General features: G+C 46.4%; 2 protein-coding genes across 2 annotated transcripts in view; one reads left to right on the top strand and one right to left on the bottom strand.

Annotated features, from left to right (window-relative positions):
• The window catches only part of TSTD2 (thiosulfate sulfurtransferase like domain containing 2), a 28,872-nt gene extending 15,467 nt beyond the window's left edge, over positions 1 to 13,405 (bottom strand). Inside the window, exons 1-6 of the mRNA XM_065406328.1 lie at positions 13,118 to 13,405; positions 12,668 to 12,876; positions 7,136 to 7,464; positions 5,948 to 6,056; positions 3,415 to 3,540; positions 2,132 to 2,237 (exon numbers count right to left, since the gene is read on the bottom strand). Of these exons, the coding sequence (XP_065262400.1) occupies positions 2,132 to 2,237; positions 3,415 to 3,540; positions 5,948 to 6,056; positions 7,136 to 7,464; positions 12,668 to 12,835 (838 nt within the window). The 5' untranslated portion in view covers positions 12,836 to 12,876; positions 13,118 to 13,405. The remainder of the gene's footprint in view (positions 1 to 2,131; positions 2,238 to 3,414; positions 3,541 to 5,947; positions 6,057 to 7,135; positions 7,465 to 12,667; positions 12,877 to 13,117) is intronic.
• A 2,586-nt stretch (positions 13,406 to 15,991) lies between these two features.
• The window catches only part of NCBP1 (nuclear cap binding protein subunit 1), a 44,633-nt gene continuing 36,335 nt past the window's right edge, over positions 15,992 to 24,289 (top strand). The window contains exons 1-5 of the mRNA XM_065406327.1: positions 15,992 to 16,025; positions 19,164 to 19,252; positions 20,605 to 20,705; positions 22,688 to 22,844; positions 23,325 to 23,432. Coding sequence (XP_065262399.1) covers positions 15,992 to 16,025; positions 19,164 to 19,252; positions 20,605 to 20,705; positions 22,688 to 22,844; positions 23,325 to 23,432 — 489 coding nt within the window. The remainder of the gene's footprint in view (positions 16,026 to 19,163; positions 19,253 to 20,604; positions 20,706 to 22,687; positions 22,845 to 23,324; positions 23,433 to 24,289) is intronic.

The raw sequence follows: 24,289 nt of genomic DNA, 5'->3' as shown, positions 1-24,289 counted from the left end.
GCTGGAGGCTGTGTGTGGGCAGACCAGGAGTGGTTGTTCTCTCAGCCAGGCAGTGTAAAAAGCACCCCAGGTTGGAGAACTGAGGATGCAGTTTAACAGTCCAGATTGTACCCTGGGTAATGTCACACAGGGGCCTAGGCTAGAAGATCCCAGTGCAGGAGTGGGGCCATAATTTGCACTAATCAGCTTGTGGTAAAGACAGCACAAAATAGAAGATCATATTGATACGTGAAGTCTACAGCAGTATAACAGCAGAACTCACAGTTAGGGCCTGATCCTGCTCCACTGAAATCAATGGGAGCTTTGCCATTAGCTTCACCCAGAGCCAGACTAGGGCCTTAGGTCCCAGTTTAACAAAGCACTTAAGCACATGCTTAAAGCTAAGCACAGGCTTAAGTGCTTTGCTGAAGTGGGATGTTAGGATCTGTTCCAAAACCTAACAACACCAATTGAGGGTCTCCCATTAACCCCAATGGGCTTTGGATTAGGCCCTTCATGTAGAGCAGGGGTCGGCAATCTTTCAGAAGTTGTGTGCCGAGTCTTCACTTATTCACTTTAATTTAAGGTTTCACGTGCCAGTAATACATTTTAACGTTTTTTAGAAGGTCTCTCTCTATAAGTCTATATTATATAACTAAACTATTGTTGTATGTAAAGTAAACAAGGTTTTCAAAATGTTTAAGAAGCTTAATTTAAAATCAAATTAAAATGCTGATCTTATGCCGCCGGCCCACTCAGCCCGCTGCCGGTCTGGGGTTCCGTTCACCTAGTTTGGCAGCGGGCTGAGCGGGGCTTGCGGGACCCCGGCTGGCAAGGGGCCGGCAGCCAGGACCCAAGACCGGCAGCGGGCTGAGCGGGGCCGACGGCTGGGACCCCAGACCGGGGGTGCAGGTGGGAATGTGGGGGGGGGGGGTGCAGGAGCTCCCGTTTGGTGCTCAGGGTGGGGGTGAGGATGTGGGGGGGGTGCAAGAGTCAGGGCATGGAGTGGGGGGGCTGGGTATGTGGGGGGGTGCAGGAGTCAGAACGGGGGTGTGTGAGGGGTGCTGGGTCAGGGCAGAGGGCTGGGTGTGTGTGTGAGGGGGTTCAGGGGTCAGGGCAGAGGGCTGGGTGTGGGGGGTGTTCAGGGGGTCAGGGCAGAGGGCTGGAGGGGATATGCCCCGTGCCCACCTCTTCTCCCAGGGCCCCGTGCCCACCTCTTCTCTGCCTCCTCCCTGGAGCAGCGAGCATGCTGTGGCTCCGCTCCCCCTCCCCCTCGCAAGGGCGATCAGCTGATCGGCGGCAGGGAGTGGGAGTGGGAGGGGCAGGGAAGCACCACGCTGGGGGAAGAAGCGGGGGAGGGGGAAGCTTTGCTGCCGGCAAGACCAAGCTTCTGCCTCCTGCCTCCGCAGGAGAGAACGGTGGGCGGGGGGGCTGAGTGGGGCCGGGACCCCGGCAGGCGGCAGGGTGCCATTAAAAATCGGCTTGCGTGCCGTCTTTGGCACGTGTGCCGCAGGTTGCCGACCCCTGATGTAGAGTTTGGATCTGAGGAATTAACAGGCTATCTGCAGTAATTATTGGCTCTTTGTGAAATACCAAATGCAGCAGCAATACTTACACCGCAATCTCTACTGGGCTTACAGTATTTGTGCTGTAAAGGCAATTTCACAGCTGTCTGACATATCCACATCTCATGCATATTTAAAGCAATTATAAATATTTCTTGTGCTCAAAAACTCCTCCAAATCATTGCATTATTAATTATATATAGTTTCTCCTTACATCCTCTCTTACCCAGGATGACTTTTCAAGTGTTATGTGGTTCATTCTCAAAACTATGGGCAAGACTCAATGACCTTAACTACTACTAATTTGGTGGAATGAAATGGACAGCTTAATCTTGAGCTGTCAAAGCAGCTAAATATTGTGCAAATCAATGACCTGATCCAGCAGTTTCCCTATGAAGGGAACCCCCATTGCAGGCACAGCAGCTTCCCTGGACGTTTTCTAACAATGCTATCTATGCTTTTGTCATATCCTGGTTACTGTGCAAAGATGGTGTTCTGGTGACAGTGCGTTACTCTATCATTTGCCTTACAGTTCAGTTCCAATCTCTGTTATCAACAAGTTGTTATTGGTCATAAAATTAATGTACCGGTTTCTTTATAGGAGACTTTGTTTGGATTGATGCCCATGGGTACAATCTCTTCAAATACGCCAACTCGAAGGTCTGGGAAACAGTGAGCTCCTCCAGCACTGCTCTGGGAAATTAAAAATGAGGTCATGCCACCACATTAAAGACACACCAACAGATGAACAGATCCCTTGCTGAAACTCCACTGTATTTCGAGTTTCTAAATTCATGTGAGATGTCAATATAAGCAAGTCGCTTTGGGGGACTGGATGGCACGGGGGATTGGTGATGGCTTCTCCCCTTTCATGGTTGCCTCTCTGAATCCACCAGAGAGTGGTGGTGGTTCCAGTCCAGTTCCCAGTGGACAGTTATTCAAATCACTTTAAAAAAGTCAACTGGCCACTAATGGAGAGATGCCAAGGGCTGAGTGGGCCAGGGACACGGAGCCAGCCACTCTCTGCTAGCAGTGGTTCCTCTTGGGCAGGAACAAGACCTGTTAGCAGGCAGTATGGGGAGGCCTGCCCTGCCACTGAATGTGCGAAGTCTATTTTGCTGATTAAAGAAAGGTTTCGTTATCTGGGGCTGGCAAGCTGGGACCATTCACCAACGCTAAATTCACGTCAAATTTAAAAGAATAAATAAAATTCCCTTCTGATCTCTGGCTCTGCTGGTGTCGGTGTGGTTCATTGCGATCTCCAGTCAGAATGATCCCTGACACAGAACACCGTTTGTCCTGGTGTGACTGTATGTAATGGCAATCTGCAGTGATCCATGAGGCTCGCTGGACCCTAGTGTAATGCATGAGGGACTAGCCAGATTCAGGGTTTTACTAACAGCAGCGTGTATGCAGGAGGAGCTCTGTGTGGGCAGGTGTGAGAACATGCCAATTGCACATGCTGGTGTTTGAGCTGGGAGAATGTGATGCAGGAGTGCACATGTGCAAGTTCGCACATACACAGGTGAAGGCTTTGCTAGGGCCCTAATGAAAAAAGATTAAATCCGCACTAGAATTTTATAAAGGACTTTTAGTTTCATGATGCTCAATGATTCCATCTGATTAACTTATTTACAACATACAAAAGTTTTCTCACTGGAGACAAAACTATCCACAGGACAGTAAATAATAATGAAACAAAACCATTTATCCCCAAATAAACTGTTCCTTGGGCCAATACTGCAGGAGCTGAATTCCTTGGGTTCAATGTGGATTTTTAGTGCAGTAACATTTATTTCTAAAAGAAATTCTGAGGATGAAAACAAACATTTGAATAAATAATAACTGTATGTGGGTCCCTTTCTCTTACCTTGAAATCCTCTCTGCACAAAATCGTTTTGAACAGAGGGTGGGAAAGCATTGCCTCTATATAAAGACTGGTAGCTACTTTGCTTCCACCAACTGTCCCATTAATGCCTTCTGAAGCAATGCGCACCTAGAAGCCAGAAAGGAAAGCTAGATTAAGATCTAGTCAATGCAAACCAATCAAAATGAAATTAATGAACCAGGACCAGCTGGGAATGAGAGGAGAGTTGTAGAAAAGTGTTCAGGAAAAGAAAAAAAGTGGGGGGAAAACTATAGTGATCCTGAATGAGAGAGGAGAAGTGCAGCAAAAGAAACTGCAAGAGGTAGGAATTGTTCTATGGCCGGTTTTGCTCTGTACTCATAAAAAGGATAATGAGGAAGGCAGAAAACCTTGTGCAGGAGCAGAAAAAACAATTACAAGGAAGGGGCAAATTCTGCAGTAATTAGTCAGACAGAACCTCCAATGGGAGTTTTAACCGAGTGAGGACTGTGGTATTAGTCCCAATAAAGCAGGTAGAAAGAAAGGGTGAAAGTGCCCGTGTTACAATGAAATCTCTCCAACTCAGATGCATTATAGCTAGACCAATAGAGAATTTTTTTTTAAAGTGAAGACAATCTCAGAACGGATGGAAGCAAATTTTGACTAAATCAAGAGCGAGAGGAAAAGTATGCAGCTGACAAGGGCAAATGTAACGCCTGTCTTTGAGAAGGAAGGACTGAGAAACTACCAAGTAAAATATATGAGCAAAGAAGGGGAAATGAATGTGTCAGGGCATTTCACTGTGGTATCTAGGAGCTGCATAAAAAAAACAGCAAGAATATAAAGGTGCTTTTTCTCTTTCCTCCTGGATAGAGGAGCATGACTTTGTCTATAAAGGGCTTTGAGGTTTATTCGGTTTTAAACACCATCAGTTCTGGGAAGCATTTCATAGGCCAGACATAGGCTGGTTTGTGAGCTCAGAATACTGTGCTGTTCTGGTCCCCAACCCCTAAGGATACAGAAAAGCTAAAGAAAATACAAAGAGGGGCAACAAAAATGATGCACAGAGTGGGGATGAGAGACAGAATGACAGACTGAGAGAAAAGGACATACAGTAGAATCTCAGCTACGAACACCTCGGGAATGGAGGTTGTTCGTAACTCTGAAATGTTCGTAACGCTGAACAAAACGTTATGGTTGTTCTTTCAAAAGTTTACAACTGAACATTGGCTTAATACAGCTTTGAAACTTTACTATGCAGAAGAAAAGTGCTGCTTTTAGCCATCTTACTTTAAATGAAACAAGCACAGAAACAGTTTCCTTACCTTGCCAAATCTTTTTTTAGCTTTCCCTTTATTTATATTTTTTTTGGTAGTTTACATTTAGCAAAGTACTGTACTGTATTTGCTTTTTTTTTTGTCTCTGCTGCTGCCTGATTGCTTACTTCTGGTTCCAAATGAGGTGTGTGGTTGGCTGGTCAGTTCGTAACTCTGGTGTTCATAACTCTGAGGTTCTACTGTAGTCCATCAAAAAAGTGTCAGGGGTTACGGACCCAGTTCATGAATAATTTCAAGGGAGCTAGACTACAAATGTCTGAAAAGGAACTATTTGTACTCTAGGAAGATAGTAGGACAAGAAGCAAAGATCTGAAGCTAAGGAAGGAAAAGTTTAGGGTAGGCACTGGGGAAAAGACGGTAGGAGCAATGGAGCAGCAGAACAGAGTAGCAAGGCAGGTAGTCAGGGCACCATCACTGCAGATGTTCAGGAAAGGCTGGAGATGTTCATGGTGCTATGTACTGTCGTATAGTGACTAATCCTACACAATGCAGGGAATCAGGCTGGATGAGCCAAACCCCACCCAGACTTGGAAGGGTTAAATGTGCTGCTGTGAACTAAATCAGTCCCACCTGTTGCACTGGTCGGACGGGAAGGGCTGAAGCGGGGAGAGCCTGCTCAGCTGGGGGAGGAACACAGATGGACGCCCTTCATGTGGCGAGAAAAGCTGGGCTAGGACTGATGGAACCGCCCTGGCACAGGACTATTTGGAGGTACCTGGGACCTGGCAGGGCGTGTCTCACCTGAAGGGGCAGTACAGCGCTTGAGAGCTGAGCGCAGAGGGTGGATGGATGAGTAACTTTAAAGGGGCTGAGAACTCTCCTTTATTTTGTGGTTGTGACTCTGGACTCTGCTAGCCCAGAAGGGGATTGAGCTTTTGTAGCGACCTGGTTGGAGGGCTGAGACACAAACCACCAGAGTGGGCAGGAAACAGTAGTTGAAGAAACTGAGGTAGAGGCCGGCCTGCAGTACCATGCCTCACCATGAGGTGATGGACTGGGGCCCCTAATGTCTGTGAAGTTGTGAGCCACAAAACCATGCCTGACAAACAATCCTCCCCCTTATGCGGCTCTCCATTGTGCAGTTCGATGTAACTCGTTAAACACTCTGCTCTCTCCCTCCATGCAATAGTGCGATTACAGCCTGGCTCTCCTGGGCCACCGTTTCTCGCTAAACAGAGACAAATATGGGGAGGGGAAACAGCCGCTCCTTAAAGACTTACCTTGCCAGTGAGATGAAGGTGCTGGCACAGAGACCTCTGCCAAGCACAGAGCCTCACTGGGTCTTTCACCTCCCGGTAACAGTAATATAACAGCACTTCTCCCATTCCACTGCCACAAGCGCCGCGCAGGAGAACAAATAGGAAGAGTATTTTAGATTCAGCAGCACACAAGACTATGCAGTTAATACTGTGATTGGTGACAGACAGGGAATTCATCCTTAGAGAACTGGACAGTTTCCTCCAGGCTGTTGTCAAAAGGTTTTGTGGGGCTATGTTGTTTGTTTTCATTTACTTCAAGAAGTGGAAATAAGTCAGAGATGGTGCAGATCTCTATATCCCTATACTGGCCTTGCCAATGTTGACAAAAAAACTAACTAGCCCTGCATGGCATTTCATTGCCAGTAGCTCATATCTCATTTGCATTTGAGAACCAGATTTCTTTAAACACATGCAACGCGAGGACTTGTGTTTTCCAGACATGTCAGAGGCTCCTTGAGGACTAAGGCTGAAGTTTGAAAACTAAACTTAAATTTGAATTAGCCAAGTGCAAAAAACATCCACTTTTTTTAAAGGGCCAATCAATCAGGGGCCAAATTCTGAGGTGGTGTAAGCTGGGCTCTTACACTCAGACAAATGGTATAACCCACACGCTGGAGAGCCAGGAGAGGGTGACAGTAGAGGGTAGTTGCATATTCTCACCCTCTCCTGCTAGCTGCTTTCCTTGAGAGAAGCCTTTTTATGGCCTCTGAGTGTGTGAGTTCCTCCACCCCAGCCCTTCTTTGACTCGGTGGGAAAAATACAGAGATGGGGCCTGATTCTCCACCGCCTTGCATGGTGTGCAGTCATTTACACCAGTGTAAAGTGGGGGTGAAATGCTCCCAGATCAGCATGGTGGGACTTCACACTCCCTTCGCACAGGTCAGAACGGCTGCACAAGGTGAATTTAGTAAGTGGGAATGAGTCCAGGGGGCTCTAGGTTACTAGGGGGTCTAGAGGGATCAGACAAAGGTGGGAAGTTGCATCAACTAAGGCCTTGTCATACACAAAAGTTGCAACAGTTTAATTAAAACTAACTTTAAATGGCTGTAGTTAAACTGGTGCAAACAGTGACATGGATGCCTTTGCATTGGCTCACCCCAGGCTTACAGTGAGAAACACAGTTTTCATATTGTTGAGGCAATTTCTTACCTTGTCAGTTCATCAAAACTAATGTGGCTTGTGTCTGGGAGCCTATCAGAGAGCTCCTGGCTGTTACAGGTGGGACCGCTTCGCCTATCTGCCTCGTCTGCAGAAGCTGGGTTACTTGAGGTGCTGGCTTCAGCAGCCAACTGCTTTAGAATCACACCTGTCTGCTGCCGGATGTCACTGGAATGCTGCGTGGCGACGTGTATGTGAATGCCGGTGAGGTCGTTAAAGGTTTGTCTGCAGCATTTCCAGCCCAGTCCCGCTCTGCACATAGATGGAGGGCAGCTAGCTGTGACCTGCACTTCCTTTGCTTTGACAAAGAGGGCAAATGCCTGCAATGCATTACAAACACTGTCAGTCAGGCTTTGGTTTCTTCCTAGATCCTGTCACACGACTCGAGACTGGATGAAGGACAAATCCCAGTGATGTGGTGCTTTTAAACAGGCTGCCCAGTTCCTGGGCACGGTGTTAGGGTAAGTACACACCCTGGGATCCCTCAGCAATGCCATTTCTCGTGATGCTGTCGCTCTGCCCTGCCAAGGCTCTTGGTTTCATTACAAACAGCTGCCACATTAACCAGCTGGAGAGTTATTCTCTGGGCCCAGCCTAGGGTGCCATATTGGGAAGCTTTGCAGTACTAGGCCCCAAACCACGACAGAAACACAAGCACTTCCTCTTCTTTTGGGAACACTGTTCCAGTGCTGCCACAGCACCCCCATCAGTCCCCACAACCTGCACCTGCAGCCCCCCGACAGAACCCCCACTGCCTGCTTCACGGAAACATGCTGCTGCCCAGGACGCTGTCGTGGAACGATATTTCCATGCATTCCAGTGACCTCAGCATTAACACTCCGATTTGTCATATAATCACAGTAAGTGGATACACCAATCAGCAACAACTCGGCAGTTTCCAGCCCCATCGACCCACTGTTGGGGTAATTAAGTCTTGTTTTAAATATAACCATGCTCTCCTGTTCATGGGCAAGCCCCTCAAGTACCCTGTGGTTCTTGGGACATCACACATTTGGAGGGTGGGTCCCACCATCTTGCCACATCCCTAGAATGTCCCACATCTTCTGCCCCCACCGACCTCTTGCCTGAGTGCATGCAGCTGCCTACCGCTGAGTCCAGTTAACTCCACTGCCAGGGTGGCTGTGTCTGCCCTCCCTGCTGCCTGGCCCCTGTCTGAGATGTGCACTTCCACCAGCAGCCCCCTGCCTGAGCCCAGGCAGCAAGGGAAACACCTGCTTAGTGGGCTCTCCAGCATCACCCAAAGGAGGACAGGGAGGTGGGATATGCGGCAGACTGAGGGAGGATGGGAAAATGGCTTGATAGGGGCTTAGACTGCAGAGGAAAGGGAAGCAGAGTGAGGTGTCACTTCAGGAGTCACAACCCTCTCTGCCTCCTATTTTGGGGGGCTCTGCAACACACGGCCGTTTGGGAAGATGTGTACATAGATATGTACATTCAGCAACCCCATGTGTCTGAGTAAGTGTAGCAGATGGTATCAGAAGATAGCCTGCAGTGCATGTCCTTGTGTCTGAGCAGAGCTGAGCCGACCGCTGGGAGCCTTAAATATCCCCCTGTAGCTTCTAAATCAGGGGTTCTCAAACTGGGGGCCAGGACTCCTCTTTGGAACCCCCCTTTCAGGTAGTTGAAAGCAGCTATCAAATCCCCCTCACTCTTCTCTTCTGCAGACTAAACAATCCCAGTTCCCTCAGCCTCTCCTCATAAGTCAAAAACCTCATTCTTCGCTGTGAGCAGGATTACCGAGGCAGTCTCTGCACACTTAGATTTTCAGCACTGTTCAGTTTTACTGTAGCAGAGCGATGCAATACATTTGGTTTAGCCTTGGAAATGTAGTGAGCATCCTTGCAGGGCATCTTGAAAATTTCCTTTCACATACAAATACCAGGTTTTAGGTACAAAAGTGGGGAATAACATTATTAAAATAAAACGATCCCTTTAATATGTCATATTTCTGTCTGATAAGGAGTGTCTTTCCCACCCATGATTGTTGCATGCAACCCAGTTGTTCAGTGTGGCCGGGTGCCGACTCACCGGCGCAGCGCCTCCTGCTGGTTGTCCAGGGAATTAGATCTTTTCCAGCTCCGGAGCGCCCTCTTCCGGCTGATGTCTCGCCTGCCGCTGCCTCCCCCCGTGTCCCTCCCGGACTCTTTGCCCAGGGGTTCTGCCCACCACATTACCCCCTCACACTGGGTCTCCCCTCCCAGGGGAACCCCCAGCCCCCTATCCCCACCTAGCCTCAGTGGCTACTGCCAGTCTCCATCTAGCCCCCGCTCACTGGGGCAGACGGCAGTCTGTAAACCCCTCAACATCAGCGAGGGGGGGTTGGACCAGCTGCCTCTGCCTATTCCTGGGCTGCCCCTCTGCAGCCCTAGCACCCTTTTGTGGGCCCTTAACTCGGCCTGTAGCCTGGGGCTTTGCTAGGCTGGAGCTCCCCGGCTCCCTCTGCCCTTCCCCAGCACCGCTCCACCCTAGGAACCCTTCTCAGCTTCCCAGGCAGCCAGGGCCTTCTCTCTCAAGAGACGAGAGACTCTTTCCTTCTGGCCCCCTGCCCTCTTATGAGGGCCAGCTGGGACCTGATTGCACTAGCTACAGCTGTGGCTGCTTCCCAATCAGCCCAGCTTTTCCTCTGCCACAGCCCTCTCCCGGGCTGCTTTAAGCCCTTCAGGGCAGGAGCGGGGTGACCACCCTGCTACATTAGGATATAGATATTTAGGCCTGTCTGCAAAGGCCTATACTTTAAGAATTTAGGTGTACTCGTATTATTTAGCTAGTTATAGAGGTATAAAAGAAAGAATTAAAATCACTGTCTGCCTGTGTAAGAGCCTTCTCCTACTGTCTGAGGCCTTGTTCTTAAGCTAAGGCCTGTGGCTAAGCAGCAGAGGCAACCATAAGCTGGGAAGCCAACGGTCACGCCCTCGCCAGTCACACTGAATTAAGGCAGTTTTGGGCTGTTAAAAAGGTGATTCAATCTATCACCTCCAGAGAAAGGGAAAAGCCTAGAAGATTTAAAGAAAACTCAGGGCATGGCTACACTTGCAGACGTAGAGCGCTTTGAGTTAAACCCGCCTTCGTAGCGTGCAGCAGGGAAAGTGCTGCAGTCTGTCCACACTGACAGCTGACAGCGCACTGGCATGGCCACATTAGCAGCTCTTGCAATGGCCACAGAGAGCAGTGCATTGTGGTAGCTATCCCAGCATGCAAGTGGCTGCAACGTGCTTTTCAAATGGGGGGGTGGGGTGGAGTGTGACAGGGAGTGTGTTGTGTGTATGGGGGGGGAGAGAGAGTGGGTTTTTGGGGGGCTGAGAGCATGTCAGCATGCTGTCCTGTAAGTTCAGACAGCAGCAGACCCCCCCCCCTCCCACCGCCTCTCTCGCTCACACAGCATTCCACAGTAATGGTTGCTTTGTCTCGGAGCAGATAAGCAGCCGGCTGTCAAACGGAGCTTTCAAAGGGCATATCCAAAACAATGCCAAGAGTGGCCACTTGACTTAAGGGGATTATGGGACGTTTCCGGAGGCCGATCAGAGCGCAGTAATGCAACACCTCGTTCACACTGATGCTGGGGCGCTCCAGCGGGGGCGCAGCAAACGTTATTTCACTCACCGAGGTGGAGTACCAGGAGCGCTCTAGCCACAGAGTCAGAGCACTCTACGTGCCTTGCCAGTGTGGACGGGTCGTGAGCTAGTGCGCCCCGGGGCTCCTTTAATGCGCTGTAACTCGCAAGTGTAGCCAAGCCCTCAGTCTGATAGCATCCTGTCTGGCAAGAACTCACTTATCAATAGCTGGGATGTGAAATCCTCATTTCTTTGTTGTTCTATCACTGTAATCCCCATTTCCCTATTGTTTGTCTGTATAATCTCTGTCTGGTTCTGTGATTGTTTCTGTCTGCTGTATAATTAATTTTGCTGGGTGTAAACTAATTAAGGTGGTGGGATATAATTAATTAGATAATCATGTTACAATATGTTAGGATTAGTTAATTAAATTTCAGTAAAACGATTGGTTAAGGTATAGCTGAGCAGAACTCAAGTTTTACTACATAGTCTGCAGTCAATCAGGAAGTAAGGGGTGGGTTGGAAATTGGAATCATGTTTTGCTAAGGGGGGGAATGGGAACAGGGACATAGGCAAGGCTCTGTGGTGTCAGAGCTGGGAAGGGGGACACTGAGGAAGGAAACTGGAATCATGCTTGCTGGAAGTTCACCCCAATAAACATCGAATTGTTTGCACCTTTGAACTTCGGGTATTGTTGCTCTCTGTTCATGCGAGAAGGACCAGGGAAGTGAGAGGATGAAGGAATAAGCCCTCTAATACCAGTGATTTGTCAGTGTATTTGACAGTACTCGGTGAAACAGTCTGTTTCACTATAATCAGTTGCTATTGTTGTTTACTACAGAGAGGCAGAATCACTGTATGTAAAGTGTGTTTCACTGTTGCACCAGAGGACACCTGACCACAGTGAATGTGTGAGTCTTTCATATAGCAACATTAAAATGGGAATTTTTTTAAATAAGAAAATATTGCTCCACACCTGCAAAAATTGGCAGGAGGAAGAGGCAGATTTCGGATTGGAAACTTTTAATCAATTTTTTTCTTTAAACTGACTAGATTTCAAGTGGGGAGTGTCTCTTTAAACATTGGTTTCTCTGTGTTTGAATTCTATGTTTCAGATTCACCTTTTCATTTATCCCACAGCAGCAAACCATTGACAATACTTTAATGCACTAACATCCTCTCTTAGGCCCAATTCCACAAACAGCTTAAGCATAGCTAAACTTTAAGCAAGTGTTTAAAATCCCTACCTATTCAGCAAAGCACTTAAATTTAAGCACATACTTAAGTGCTTTGTTGAATCAGGTCATTACATCCCCATTTGCCTTAAAGCAGTGGTTCTCAACCAGGGGTATGCGTAACTCTGGGAATACGCAGAGGTCTTCCCGGAGGTACAACAACTCATCTAGATATTTGCCTAGTTTTACAACAGGCTACATAAAAAGCACTAGCAAAGTCAGTAGAAACTAAAATTTCATACAATGACGTGTTTATGCTGCTCTATATACTATACACTGAAATGTAAGTATAATATTTATATCCCAATTTATTTATTTTATAATTCTATGGTAACAATGAGAATGTAAGCCATTTTTCAGTAATAGTGTGCTGTGATACTTTTGTATTTTTATGTCTGATTTTGTAAGCCAGTAGTTTTTAAGTGAGGTGAAACTTGGGGGTACACAAGACAAATCATACTCCTGACAGGGGTACAGTAATCTGGAAAGGTTGAGATCCACTGCTTTAAAGGTAGTAATTGCAGACTCCTTTCATTTAAATATGATACTAATGGAGCCAAATTATTTTTAACTTATTACTATAACAAGAATTAAGGGTGTAGCAGGAATGAGATAGGAACTCTGTAAAGCAAGTTCTTACAAGATAACAAAGAAATTGTGCAATTGCATAATCTGCATTATGAACATATGCAATGAAGTACTATACTAAAATGTACCTTCTTCTTTGCAAATGCATACTTCTTTCTGACACTGGTATCTAATTCCGCTTTGAGATTGTTTTTGGCTGTCAAAGGAAGAGGATCTTTCAAGTCCAGATCTGGAAATCTTAAAATACTGCACTCCACTTCATCTCCTCCATCCAGCAGCACAGAAGAAGATATCATTGCTGTGTCACTGCAGTTAGGAATAAATCCTGTTCTGTGATCTAGGGAAGATGCAGGCAAAACAGATTTGTCTATATTCTGATCAAACATACACAGCAAATAATGTATTATCAATACTATACATTCAAAACAATAAAAGCACACTGCAGACAGACATTGCTAAAGGCAGTCTTTGTCTTCGCAGCCTTTGTCACTGCCCTACAACAGCAAAAAAGTCAACCAGCAGCAAGCCTTAACCTTTTAAGAATTTAAGACCATAAAAACAGTGTTCACAGAAGTTACCAGATAGCTGTCTGGAGATCTTTATGCCAGGCTTTCAGAGACAGAAATTGTCAACTAAGCTCAGAACAGTAAGTCCCCATGATCTCTTCCTATCTCACAAGTTTTGCTGGATGGGGTATCCCGAAATAATCATGGTTTCAAAAACCCTGACCAGTTCATTGGAAAGTGTGACTGATCCGTATGCTAAATACTGCATAGCAGGCTATGGATTTTGTGGTTCCCTCTTCTCTCTCTCTTCTCTCTGCCTTCTCTGGAAGGTAGATGGTTCTGCTCTCTCTCTACTGGAGGAAGCATGTCTCATCTCACATCTCCTTCCTGGAAACACTTCACCTCAGGGACAACTCACAATTCACAACCTTTTTACAATAACTATACTGACAAAATAACAGTTATGGACTGCTCATCTTGATGGTGTTACTATTCGTACAAGTAAACCAGAACCATGTAAAACTGCTACAACGAGAGAGAGAGAGAGAGAGAGAAATGTGTCGTATCTGTGACACCAACATGCACTTCTTGTGTCTCTAGCCTCCTTGTGTCCATCTTGCTCCTCTTCCAGAGCTTTCTACTGGAGTGCAAGAGGAATTCAAGTCTTGCCCTGCCAGGGAATGTTCTGTACCATAGGGGACTTTCACGACACACACAGTATGAAATGCATTCAGTAGAGCTGGCCAGAAAAAGGAATTTCTATCCTGCAGGAAATGCCAACATTCTGAAATTTATTTTGGAACAAAAAGTTGAGTTTTTGAACATTTTCACAGAATGGAAATTCCAACATTTTTTGATTCGGAACATTTTGTTTTGATAATGTTGAAACACAACAGTAAAATCTAAAATGTGAAATATAATATAGAAATATATTTAACATATAATGTCAAAACGAAATATAACAGAACAAGGAAGTCATTATGAAATATTTTTACATTATCGAAGCAAAATGTTTTGACATAAAATCAAGAAAGCCAAAATAATTTGACACTTTGCTGTTGAAAATTTACATGTTCCTCCAAAATGTTTTTAGACAAAACTGCGTTTTCCAATGGAGAACTGTTATGTGGGGGGAAAGTTCAACCAGCTCTATTTTTTTCAGTGAATAACATACATTGAACAGATTGTGAGACAGTTTTACATTTGTAATTCCATTTGCAGTATGAAATCCAACAGGCAACTCCCTGAATAGTGTGAACACTTTAAGGCAGGGGTAGTCAATAAGTAAATAAAAAGATGTTGGGGTCTGTTTGAAAGCAACTGGTGGTCTGGATTTGGCCCGCGGTCCACCTGTTGACTACACCTGCGTTAAGGTACCATCTGGTTCCTGGTACAATTCCTTGTTTGATTTTTACATTGGAGTGGCGTGTGCCACATTCTAACAGGCAATTGACTTTTCCTGGTCCCTTGGAGAGCTAAGTAAAGATTTACAAAGCCTAGAGAAAAAACAATGAGGAGTCCTTGTGGCACCTTAGAGACTACCAAATTTATTTGGGCATAAGCTTTCGTGGGCTAGAAACCACTTCATCAGATGCATGAAGTGAAAAATACAGGAGCCGGTATAAATACATGAAGCCTAGAGAGTCTCCCATATGGATGCATTTGCATGATTGCGCCCAAACTAGTAACAATGGCCCAGCTCCTCAAAGGCATTTAGGAGCCCAGCTTCCAATCATTTCAGTCAGGAACCGAAATACCTGTGATAGTATTTCACTCGCTGAGCGTGTTGCTTGGTGGTGTGGGTGTACCGCCCACCCGTGGCCAAGGCCAGCGCAGGAGCCAAACAGCGCTCGGGGTGTCTAGACACAGGAATCACCCCGCTGCACCCAGCCCCGTGGGCAACAGTAACAGAAGTGCTCACACCAAACACTGTAAGGCATGGGGGGAACCCGGTGGTTTAGTAGGGTTGCCAACTCTGACTGAAGCTATTCCGGGAGATTTCCCCCCAACATGACATAATGTCATTGTCTTAAAATCTCCTATTAAAATCTCCTGAATTGCTTTCAGTGGTCACCGGGACATGGATGCCGACTCCAGGAGACGCCAGGCCAATCCTGGAGGGTTGTCAACCCTATGGTTTAGTCTGTCCAGCCACTGGTACCGTGAGCCTGGGCCTGACCGATGGGGCCATGCCCCCAGCAGTGCCCCCTGCACAAGGCCCAGGTGTGTGCTGCGCTGGCTGCACACAGGGCTGCGCCACCCGCTCTGGGGAAAGCTTCTGCCATTGCCGGCAGCCCTGGGCTCCCATCGCCACACGCCCATCCCGCTCCTCGGCCTGTCAGCGCTGGCCTGGCTGGGCACTGGCAGCTGCAGGGGCTCAGAATCGGGCCCACTGGAGCCAGCAGTGGCTAAGACACTGACTCCACTGAGGGCAGGATCGGGCCCGTGCGGCGCTGGGTGGGGGGGGACCTCAGGATCGGGCCCATTGGTGCCCCCTGTGCTAGAACATTGGCTTCACTTCGAGGAGGATCGGGCACTAAGAGCGCCACAGGATCGGGCCGGTGGGAGCTGGGGGCGTCACGGGCCCGGGCAGGATCGGGCCCTTACTCGGGCCCCTTTTCCTGGGATGGGTTGCTTTTTCGCCTCCCAGGGACTCTGATAATTTCGTGACTGTCCCTTGCCCGCCCCGGAAGTCATCCCCCGCCGTACCATAGAGCGGCAGATAGAGCGGCGCTCAGTGCTCGCAAGGAAAGGGGCGGGGCGTAGTGGCAACTCTCCCGCCGCCCTTTGCCCCGGAAGTAGCTCGCGGGCGCGGCTGGACGGAAGCTGGATTGGGAGGGGGCGGCCGGAGGGAAACGCTTCTAGGCGCCGCCAGGGCCCCTGCTCCGCGCCGCCTGCCTCGCGCCGCTCCCGCCCCCGCAGCCCGCGCCCCGCCTGGCCGCCAGCATGTCGCGGCGGCGGCACAGCGACGAGAACGATGGTGAGCGGGGAGGGGCTGGCGGGGAGGGGAGCGCGGCGGCGGGGCCCTGCGGTGGCCCGAGGGGCTAGGGGGAAACGCGCGAGCCGAGCGGCCGCACAGCGCGAATCCCGGGGGCCGGGGCGGGGGCCCGGCTCGCTCGCTCTCCCGCGCCCCCGCGTCTCTCCGGTGTCAGGCGGACAAAGGCCGGCGGGGGCGGGGCCGTGTCCGTGTCCGGGGAGCGGAGCGGAGCTTGTCGCGCTGCCTGTAGCGATGCGAACCGGAGCCCGGCGCTGGCGCTGCGGGAGTTCAGCGCCGCTCCGAGCCGGGCTCCGGCCAGTCTGCGCTGTGCACGTGCTGTGCTTTGGGCAGGCGAGTAACCCTCTGGTTCCCGGCCACTTTGATCACTTGAGTAACGCTACGTGTAGCATGGCGTGTTTGCAGGTCAGGCGGTAGTTCTGTCCTGTATGTAGTGTGTGAAGATGCCCTGAGCACTCAGCATAAAGGTCCCTGCCCCCTCACCCAAGGGTCTCCCAGTATATACTAGGTGTGTCTTTCCTTTGATTTCTTTGGTGAATATCTAGAGCGTATCTCCCCAAAATGAAAACATACCCGTAACAGTGCAAGGTGCTTTGGGAGAGCGTATTCGTTCATTGCCTCTCACCCTGGTATAATAAATTGAGTTCATGTTTCTGTTTGAGGAGAATTAATTTGTGATCTTTAATGTTCTGGAAGGCCTTTGCCTGTTATATTGTCTTGATTTATAAAATACTGTAGTACACACAATCTAGATGCCAAGAAGTTTTGCTAATCTGTTTCACTTAATGGCAGTAGCAACAGCAACTTTATATAGCATTCGGGGGAGGGATAGCTCAGTGGTATGAGCATTGGCCTGCTAAACCCAGGGTTCTGAGTTCTATCCTTGAAGGGGCCATTTAGGGATGGGGGCAAAAATCTGTCTGGGGATTGGTCCTGCCTTGAGCAGGGGGTTGGACTAGATGATCTCCTGAAGTCCCTTCCAACCCTGATATTCTGTGATTCTATGCCCTTTTAAAAACATTTTAAACTATATCTACCCCCACCTGCTTGCTGAGTGTGGCCTAGTATTCTACTGTGCAGAGCCCATCTGATTGCAATGGGGGGGTGTATAGGTGCCTGCGAGCATGCTAGCAGATTGTCACTCAGGAGTTGAAAATATTGTGAATCATCATTGTATAGTAGTCTCAACCATCAATATGCTGGCCCCAAATGTCCCCTTCCTCCCCATCACCACATAGATCTCCTTGGTTTTTTGACAACCTGCATTAGATGGAGAGAAAGTGGAAAACAAAGGCTGAAACAAAGAATTTCTGCCAGCCTACGCTGAGGCTGTATTACAGGCCACAAGAACCTTCCTATCAATCTCTGCTGAACCTGTCAAATCATGTCTTAAGGAGCTAAACCACCTGTACCGAGTGCCTACAGCCCACACCAGCGCTAAGCACTGGGAAGAACTAGCATTCTACTTCACTGGAAAGGAATGCACACTTAGGAAGGCTTCCCAAACAGCATGGATTTGTGTCATGCCTGCCAACAAACAGGCCACCTCGGTTTCCCCAGTTCAGTTGTACATGCAGCCACTAGGTAAATTGGTGAGATGACTGGATTCAGGTGCCAGCAATATACAGATGACAACCACCGCTACCTATTCGTCACTGCATACAGCCCTGCCACTATCACCAAGATAGTCCAGTGCTTGGATGGTATCAGTTGATATGTGAACAGCTGGCTGAAGCTGAACTCAAGCAAGACAGATTATGGTGGTTGCTTTGGAGAATTTGCAGCCATGGGGCAGTCTTTTTATTAAAGGTATGTACACACCCACAACTGATCAGACTGTCCGTCTGTAGGTTAGCAACGCTCCTGGATTCCTTGCTGGCACTAATACTAATGTGATATACCTGGACATAAATCCGTCAGTCCACCTAGTACAGAACGCTACAACACAGGTTACTGGGAGCACATTGAACTTGTCCTGCACTCTACACTGGCTTCTTAGAGAATCACATCAAGGTCTCAGTCCTTTATCCTGAAGGTGCTCAATGACCTGGGCCCAACATGTCTAAAAGATCAGCTAAAAAGCTCTGGCATGAGGACTGTGGTCGACAGCTTCACTCCCTTGGCACAATAGAATTTACTACCATAAGGAGAAGGTTCATCTGCGCAGGATGCAGACTCTCAGTGGCCAGTTCCAGGCTGGTCACAGCTCCTATGGGAGTTCGAAGGACCATTACCAACTTCGCCACCATTGCTCCAGCTGCAAGGGGCACAATTTCCACCTTGCCTTCTTTACCACCTATTCAGCAGTGTGCAGCTTTTAAAACAGATGAAACTCTACTAAAACGAAGTACACAGTATGTACAGTTCTACCCTGGGGAGATGGTGAGAAAATGAACCACATGTGATATCCATCAGTCATGTCACTTAATGCCCTGGTGATGACAGTGTGATAAGATCATGTATAGACTAGATGCAGCTTTTGGGGCATATATAGTTAACTTGATGCAATCGTACAGACAGAGACTCTACTACTTTTGCTAGCAACATTTTCAGCTCTTACTGAGCATTGAGTTTAACTAATATCAACTCTAAAAGGTCTTTAGTGATTGTTTAGTCTTCTTTCCAAAATAAAAAAACCTGATAAGTAAAAGGCTACATGAGCATTCTTGCTTAGGCATGTTCTCATGTTATCTTTGGTGCCAGATAATCCCAAATGGTACTTCAGATGAGCAGTATTTAGGTACTGCTAACTCTATAACATGTGCTTAACTTATTCTGCATGTACCACTGATACAGTATCTTGCCACTTAAGCGGAAATGCACTTCCAAAAACTTCTTTCAAATAAGAGGGTGAAAAGGACTTGATTAGCTGTGAATAAAATCCTAGAGAGTAAAATGGCTACAGAAACTGGATATGTTTTAATTAATACTTTAGCTTTGTATTCATGTTTGTTGGGTCTGTCTTAAATAGTAGCAACACCTGAATGTCTTGTGGGTAATTTTTATTATAGTACAGAACTGGAACGTGAGCTGAGGCTGACAGAATTGTTCAGAAATTTTTTTTTAAAGCAGTCAAGGAATTATTTAACTGGTGTTCTTGGTTTCATGAATGTATTGAAACAGGAGGACAACCTCATAAAAGGAGGAGAACATCTGAGCCATCTGAAATTGAAGAGAGACTGGAATCTTTAATATGCAGAGTGGGAGAGAAGGTATGAGTAGCAATTTCTTCTGACAAGTTGAGCTATTGGTTTTGAATCCTTGGATGTAAGAGTTTAGGCTTCTGAGAGAGCTCTGTCTAGTACATGAATTGAGACTTTTGTATCAGTGGTTAGTAGTGTAATCCTCAATCTAGTGAGTGGGTGTTGGAGGGGGAAAAGGATACTGATGGAATAAATTCAAAAAGAGAAGTGCAGGGTTTTTATTGAGGGATTTTGATGGAGGAAGGGATAAACAAAATATAGAGTAAGAGGAAGATCCCAAATGCAGGGGATACTGCTATGGATGGGAATCAAAAAGTGAGGGTGGACAGGGAGAGAAGGGGAAAACAGGAAATACACTGAAGACAGCTCCAGAAAAAGACCAGTCTATTATAGAGAAGAAAAAATGGCATGAAGCCAGGTAACAAAAGAAGGTATAAAATAAGTAGTAAGTAGGACTGACTGGTTAGTGTTTGTAAATACTAACTTAATTTTAATTTCACCCAGTTTTCCATAAATACTTTAGTCATATTCTGCTAGCTCTAACTCAGTGGGTCTCAAACTTCATTACTGGCTACCCCTTTCACATCGCAAGCCTCTGAGTGCGACACCCCCCCCCCCCCCCAATAAATTAAACACACTGTTTAATATATTTAATACCATTATAAATGCTGGAGGCAAGCAGGGTTTGGGGTGGAGGTTGACAGCTCATGACCCCCCCATGTAATGACATCACGGCTCCTTGAGGGGTCCCGACCCCCAGTTTGAGAACCCCTGCTCTAACTGGATACTACTCTGTGGATATATTGCTTGTTGAACACTGGCGAAATTAATTGAATAGTATGCTCACTAACTTTTCCTGCTGTCCAGATTGCTAAAATAGTAAAAACCTTAGCTTTCCACAAAGGCATTTCTAATTGGCAATGTTTCAATTAAATACAGTACACAACTGTTCTAATTCTTTAAATTTCAGGGGGCATGGCAGCACAGGTATCTCACTTGGATGGTAGGCCCTGTATGTTTCACAATCCAGGCTATAGATACTTAAGGGATTGTTTTAGTTCTCTTTTTAAAAACATTTAAATGAGATTAAGATGGTCCTCCCCCTTAATATATTTGCAGTAGATTGAGAGTAACAAAGAAATAAAAATGGACTGCCTTCAACAGTTGTGTGTGGAATTCAGGAGGTATTGCATCACTCCCACTAAAAAACAAAATGCAAAATTTTATTCTTACCCAGATTTATCTTTTATCAATAGGAGCACAATAAAATAGTCTTCTATTCAAACAGGCTTGTTACTGAAGGATTGGCTGGCTATCTCTTGATTTGGTTGTGATGGGTTTCTAATTATCTCCTTTCTTAGAGTACTTCTTCTTTGGAGAGCAACTTGGAAGGCCTAGCTGGTGTCTTGGAGGCTGATCTGCCGAACTACAAAAGCAAGATATTAAGAATTCTTTGTACAGTGTATGTATGCCAAAGATTTGTGGAGCCAGGTGATGATGTATTATCTACACTAAATGCTTTTCAAACATACATGACATATTTAAAATGTTCCTATGAACAGCTCGTACATTACTGACACTTTAAGTTTACTTTTAGCCAAGGAAATTGGCAACAGTAACAACTGGAGGAAAAACTAACATACACACTGCATTCTCTTAAGGCAGGGGTGGGCAAACTACGGCCCTCCAGACATTTTAACCCGGCCCTCGAGCTGCAGCTAGGGAGCGGGGTCTGGGGCTTGCCCCGCTCCGGTGCTCCAGCCGAGGAGCAGGGTCAAGGGCTTGCCCTGCTCTATGTGGCTCCTGGAAGCAGTGGCATGCCTTTACCCCCCCTCCACCCCCCTGGCTCCTATGCGTAGGGGCAGCCATGGGGCTCCACACACTGCCCCCGCCCCAAGCACCTCCCCTGCAGCTCTCATTGGCCAGAAACCGCGGCTAATGGGAGCTGCAGGGGCGTCGCACAGAGCTTCCTGGCCGCACCTCTGCATAGGAGCCGGAATGGGGACATACCTCAAGCAGCTCCCAGAAGCAGCGTCAAGCGCTGCCGGGAGCCTGCACCCCTGCCCTCCTCTCACACCTCAACCCCCTGCCCCAGACCTGATCCCACTCCCCGAACTCCTCGGTCCCAGCCTGGAGTACCCTCCTGCATCCCCCAACCTCTCATTCGCAGCCCTCACCCCCCCCCCCCAGAGCCCTCACCCCCAGCTGGAGCCTTCACCCCCTCCCGCACCCCAACCCCCAATTTCATGAGCATTCATGGCCCGCCATACAATTTCCATACCCAGATGTGGCCCTCGAGCCAAAAAGTTTGCCCACCCCGTCTTAAGGACTTAATCTGCTCCAAGAGCAGTTAAGCAGACAGAGGGTCCCAGATCTACTCCCCACCATTGCAAGCCATCTTTCATTATTGGTAGTGTGGGTCTGCAGGGGAGGGCCTTGATGCTGAGCCACCTCAGATGAAGCTGTCAACTGGTGGCATTTCTTCTGGCCCTTGGTGTTGCATTTTTATACTTTCTGTATCTTGTGTAAGATGAGGTGCTAAGCTCCAGGGTAAGTGAAATTAGAATTGAATGCACGGTCAAATGATATTATAGCCACGCTTTTCTGACAATTGTAATGCAAGTTACAATCTTAGTCAAGCAGTTAATTTGTTTCCCACAACAGTAATGCAAGTGTCAAGATATAAAAGTACACATGAATACAAAACATAGTTAAGGAGATGACCTAAAATTATCATCGGAACAATCCCTTTGAATTTCTTAAGCACTTTCCATTTAAAATCAGTCATGTTGATGCAATAGTCTTTTTGTGTTTAAATTTTAACATTTTTATATGCAATGCAAAATGCACCTCATCTTACACAAGATACAGAAAGTATAGAGTCTCTTATGTATTCCTGATGTTTCACTGTATTTAAAGGAATTACACAAGGGCAAACAAAAAGTACTAGTTTAGTAGGGCATAAAAATCTTCACAGCCTTTAGCTCTTGAACGGCTTAGTCATATTCATATAAAAATATATATGAAATGGATGAGAAAAGAGGGTGTGAGAATCATTATTTCTACTCTAGTTTAGTTTTTTTTAAAAAACCTACAAAAATTCAGTTTTAGGACTCTGTGATCCTAAAATCTACTTTGACCCTTTCAAGTTCAGCTGCTGGTTCACTAAAATTAAATTGAGTCTTCTGTAAAATGATGCTGTCTTGTGGCTTTTAAACTTCAAAGCCTCTTTATAAAATAGTTCTCAAAACACCTCTATAAAGTGTTTAAAATTTCCAATTAATGCCATTCTAGGCTCTTATGCCATTTTTATTGTCAATAACAACTTCTATCAAATTCACATTAACTTCAATGTGAGACAGAGGCTACCACTGACGGATATTAATGCATATGACACAGATTAACATCTGATGCAATATTTTGTCTTTTTTGTATTTCAATCAGTGCACGTCTGTTACCAGAAAAGCTTACCGTTTACACAACACTAGTTGGGTTGCTGAACGCCAGGAACTACAATTTTGGTGGGGAATTTGTAGAAGCTATGATTCGTCAGCTCAAAGAATGTTTGAAAGCCAATATGTATAATGAAGCTGTGTATTTAGTAAGTAGTATTTTTTTTCACCTCTTATGCTCCTTTCCCCTTAACCTGATGTGCTGTCCCTGTTACACCTGTGAGAAGTAGGGTGTCTCTAATTGTGATCCTGGAGAAACTGGTCTGTTCTAAAGTCAACATGCAGTATTCCATAGGTGTACTAGAAGAAGATGTGAGGTGTGCAAGAGATTTTTCCTCCCAAAAGAAATAATTGTAATTCATTCTTTTAGAGAGCGACTATTATGACATAGTTTAAGGGGCAGGGCTTAAAGTATGCATTGTTCAGGGAGGGACTCTTTTTACACTGCATGCTTCCTTCGTGCTACTAGGCAACTGCTAGTAACTTTTTTGTCCTAGTAGTTTGTTTTAGTAGCTGAATGAATATTTATATTTGTTGTCAGGTCTCAGACTTGCAATTACTTCAGCAAGTTTGTAGTAAGAGAATAGTTTAAAAATGTATAACATCAGAACTTTTCTTTACCTTATTAGGTTCGTTTTCTATCTGACCTTGTGAATTGTCATGTAATAGCTGCACCTTCAATGGTAGCCATGTTTGAGAACTTTGTGAGTGTGACTCAAGAGGAAGACGTGCCTCAGGTAAGCAAAGGAGTTTTTACTTTGTGGATGACTTGCTATTCCATCAGGAATTTTTCACAGCCAAGCACTTACAGTACCAGCAATGTAAGGGGTTAAAATGGGCTGGCGCAATGGTAAATTCCCTAAATGGGTTGCTGACTATAGTTCCATAGTATGGCTAGAAGGTAGCAGTGGCAATTGGAGAAAAAATAAAGTAAGTACTTGGCCCTTATACAGTCAGTTGGCTCAGATGGCTTTCTTTACGTTCAAATTTGGCGCATACATAATCCTCAGACTCTGCCAAGTTTGTGTCTGTAACTTTAAAATACTGATCTAATCTGAAAAATGACTCTAAAAATGGCTTTTGTCACTCAGTGACTTTCAAATTAATTACGACCCAATTTTATTTTCTAACAGCCGGCCATGCAAATCCACCATGGTCTCTGAGAATCAGATTGTGCACTTTGCTTCTTCTGCGTCATCATCAGTAGTGTAAAGATTCTGAAGGCCAGATGAGGGCCTCAGGGACACCCATGCAATTCCATTGTCTTCAAGTGATTTAGACAAAGAATCAGGGAAAGGACCACTTGGAGTCCTATTCCCCCAAGCCCTACACCCATTTCCTGGGGAAGGCTTGAGAATAATATCCTCACCAATTGGTACAGGTGAACACAGACCCAAACGCTTGGATCTTAAGAACAATGAAAAATCAATCGGGTTCTTAAAAGAAGAATTGTAATTAAAGAAAAGGTAAAAGAATCACCTCTGTAAAATCAGGATGGTAAGTACTTTACAGAATAACAAAAGATTCAAAAACACAGTAAAACTTTACAGTTACAAAAACAGGGATAAACCTCCCTCTTAGCACAGGGAAAATT

Source organism: Emys orbicularis, chromosome 6 (genome assembly GCF_028017835.1).
Source record: "Emys orbicularis isolate rEmyOrb1 chromosome 6, rEmyOrb1.hap1, whole genome shotgun sequence".
In the NCBI taxonomy this organism is placed as follows: domain Eukaryota; kingdom Metazoa; phylum Chordata; order Testudines; family Emydidae; genus Emys; species Emys orbicularis.
Note: the sequence above shows the minus strand (reverse complement) of the source record. Positions and strands in the feature narration are given on the sequence as shown.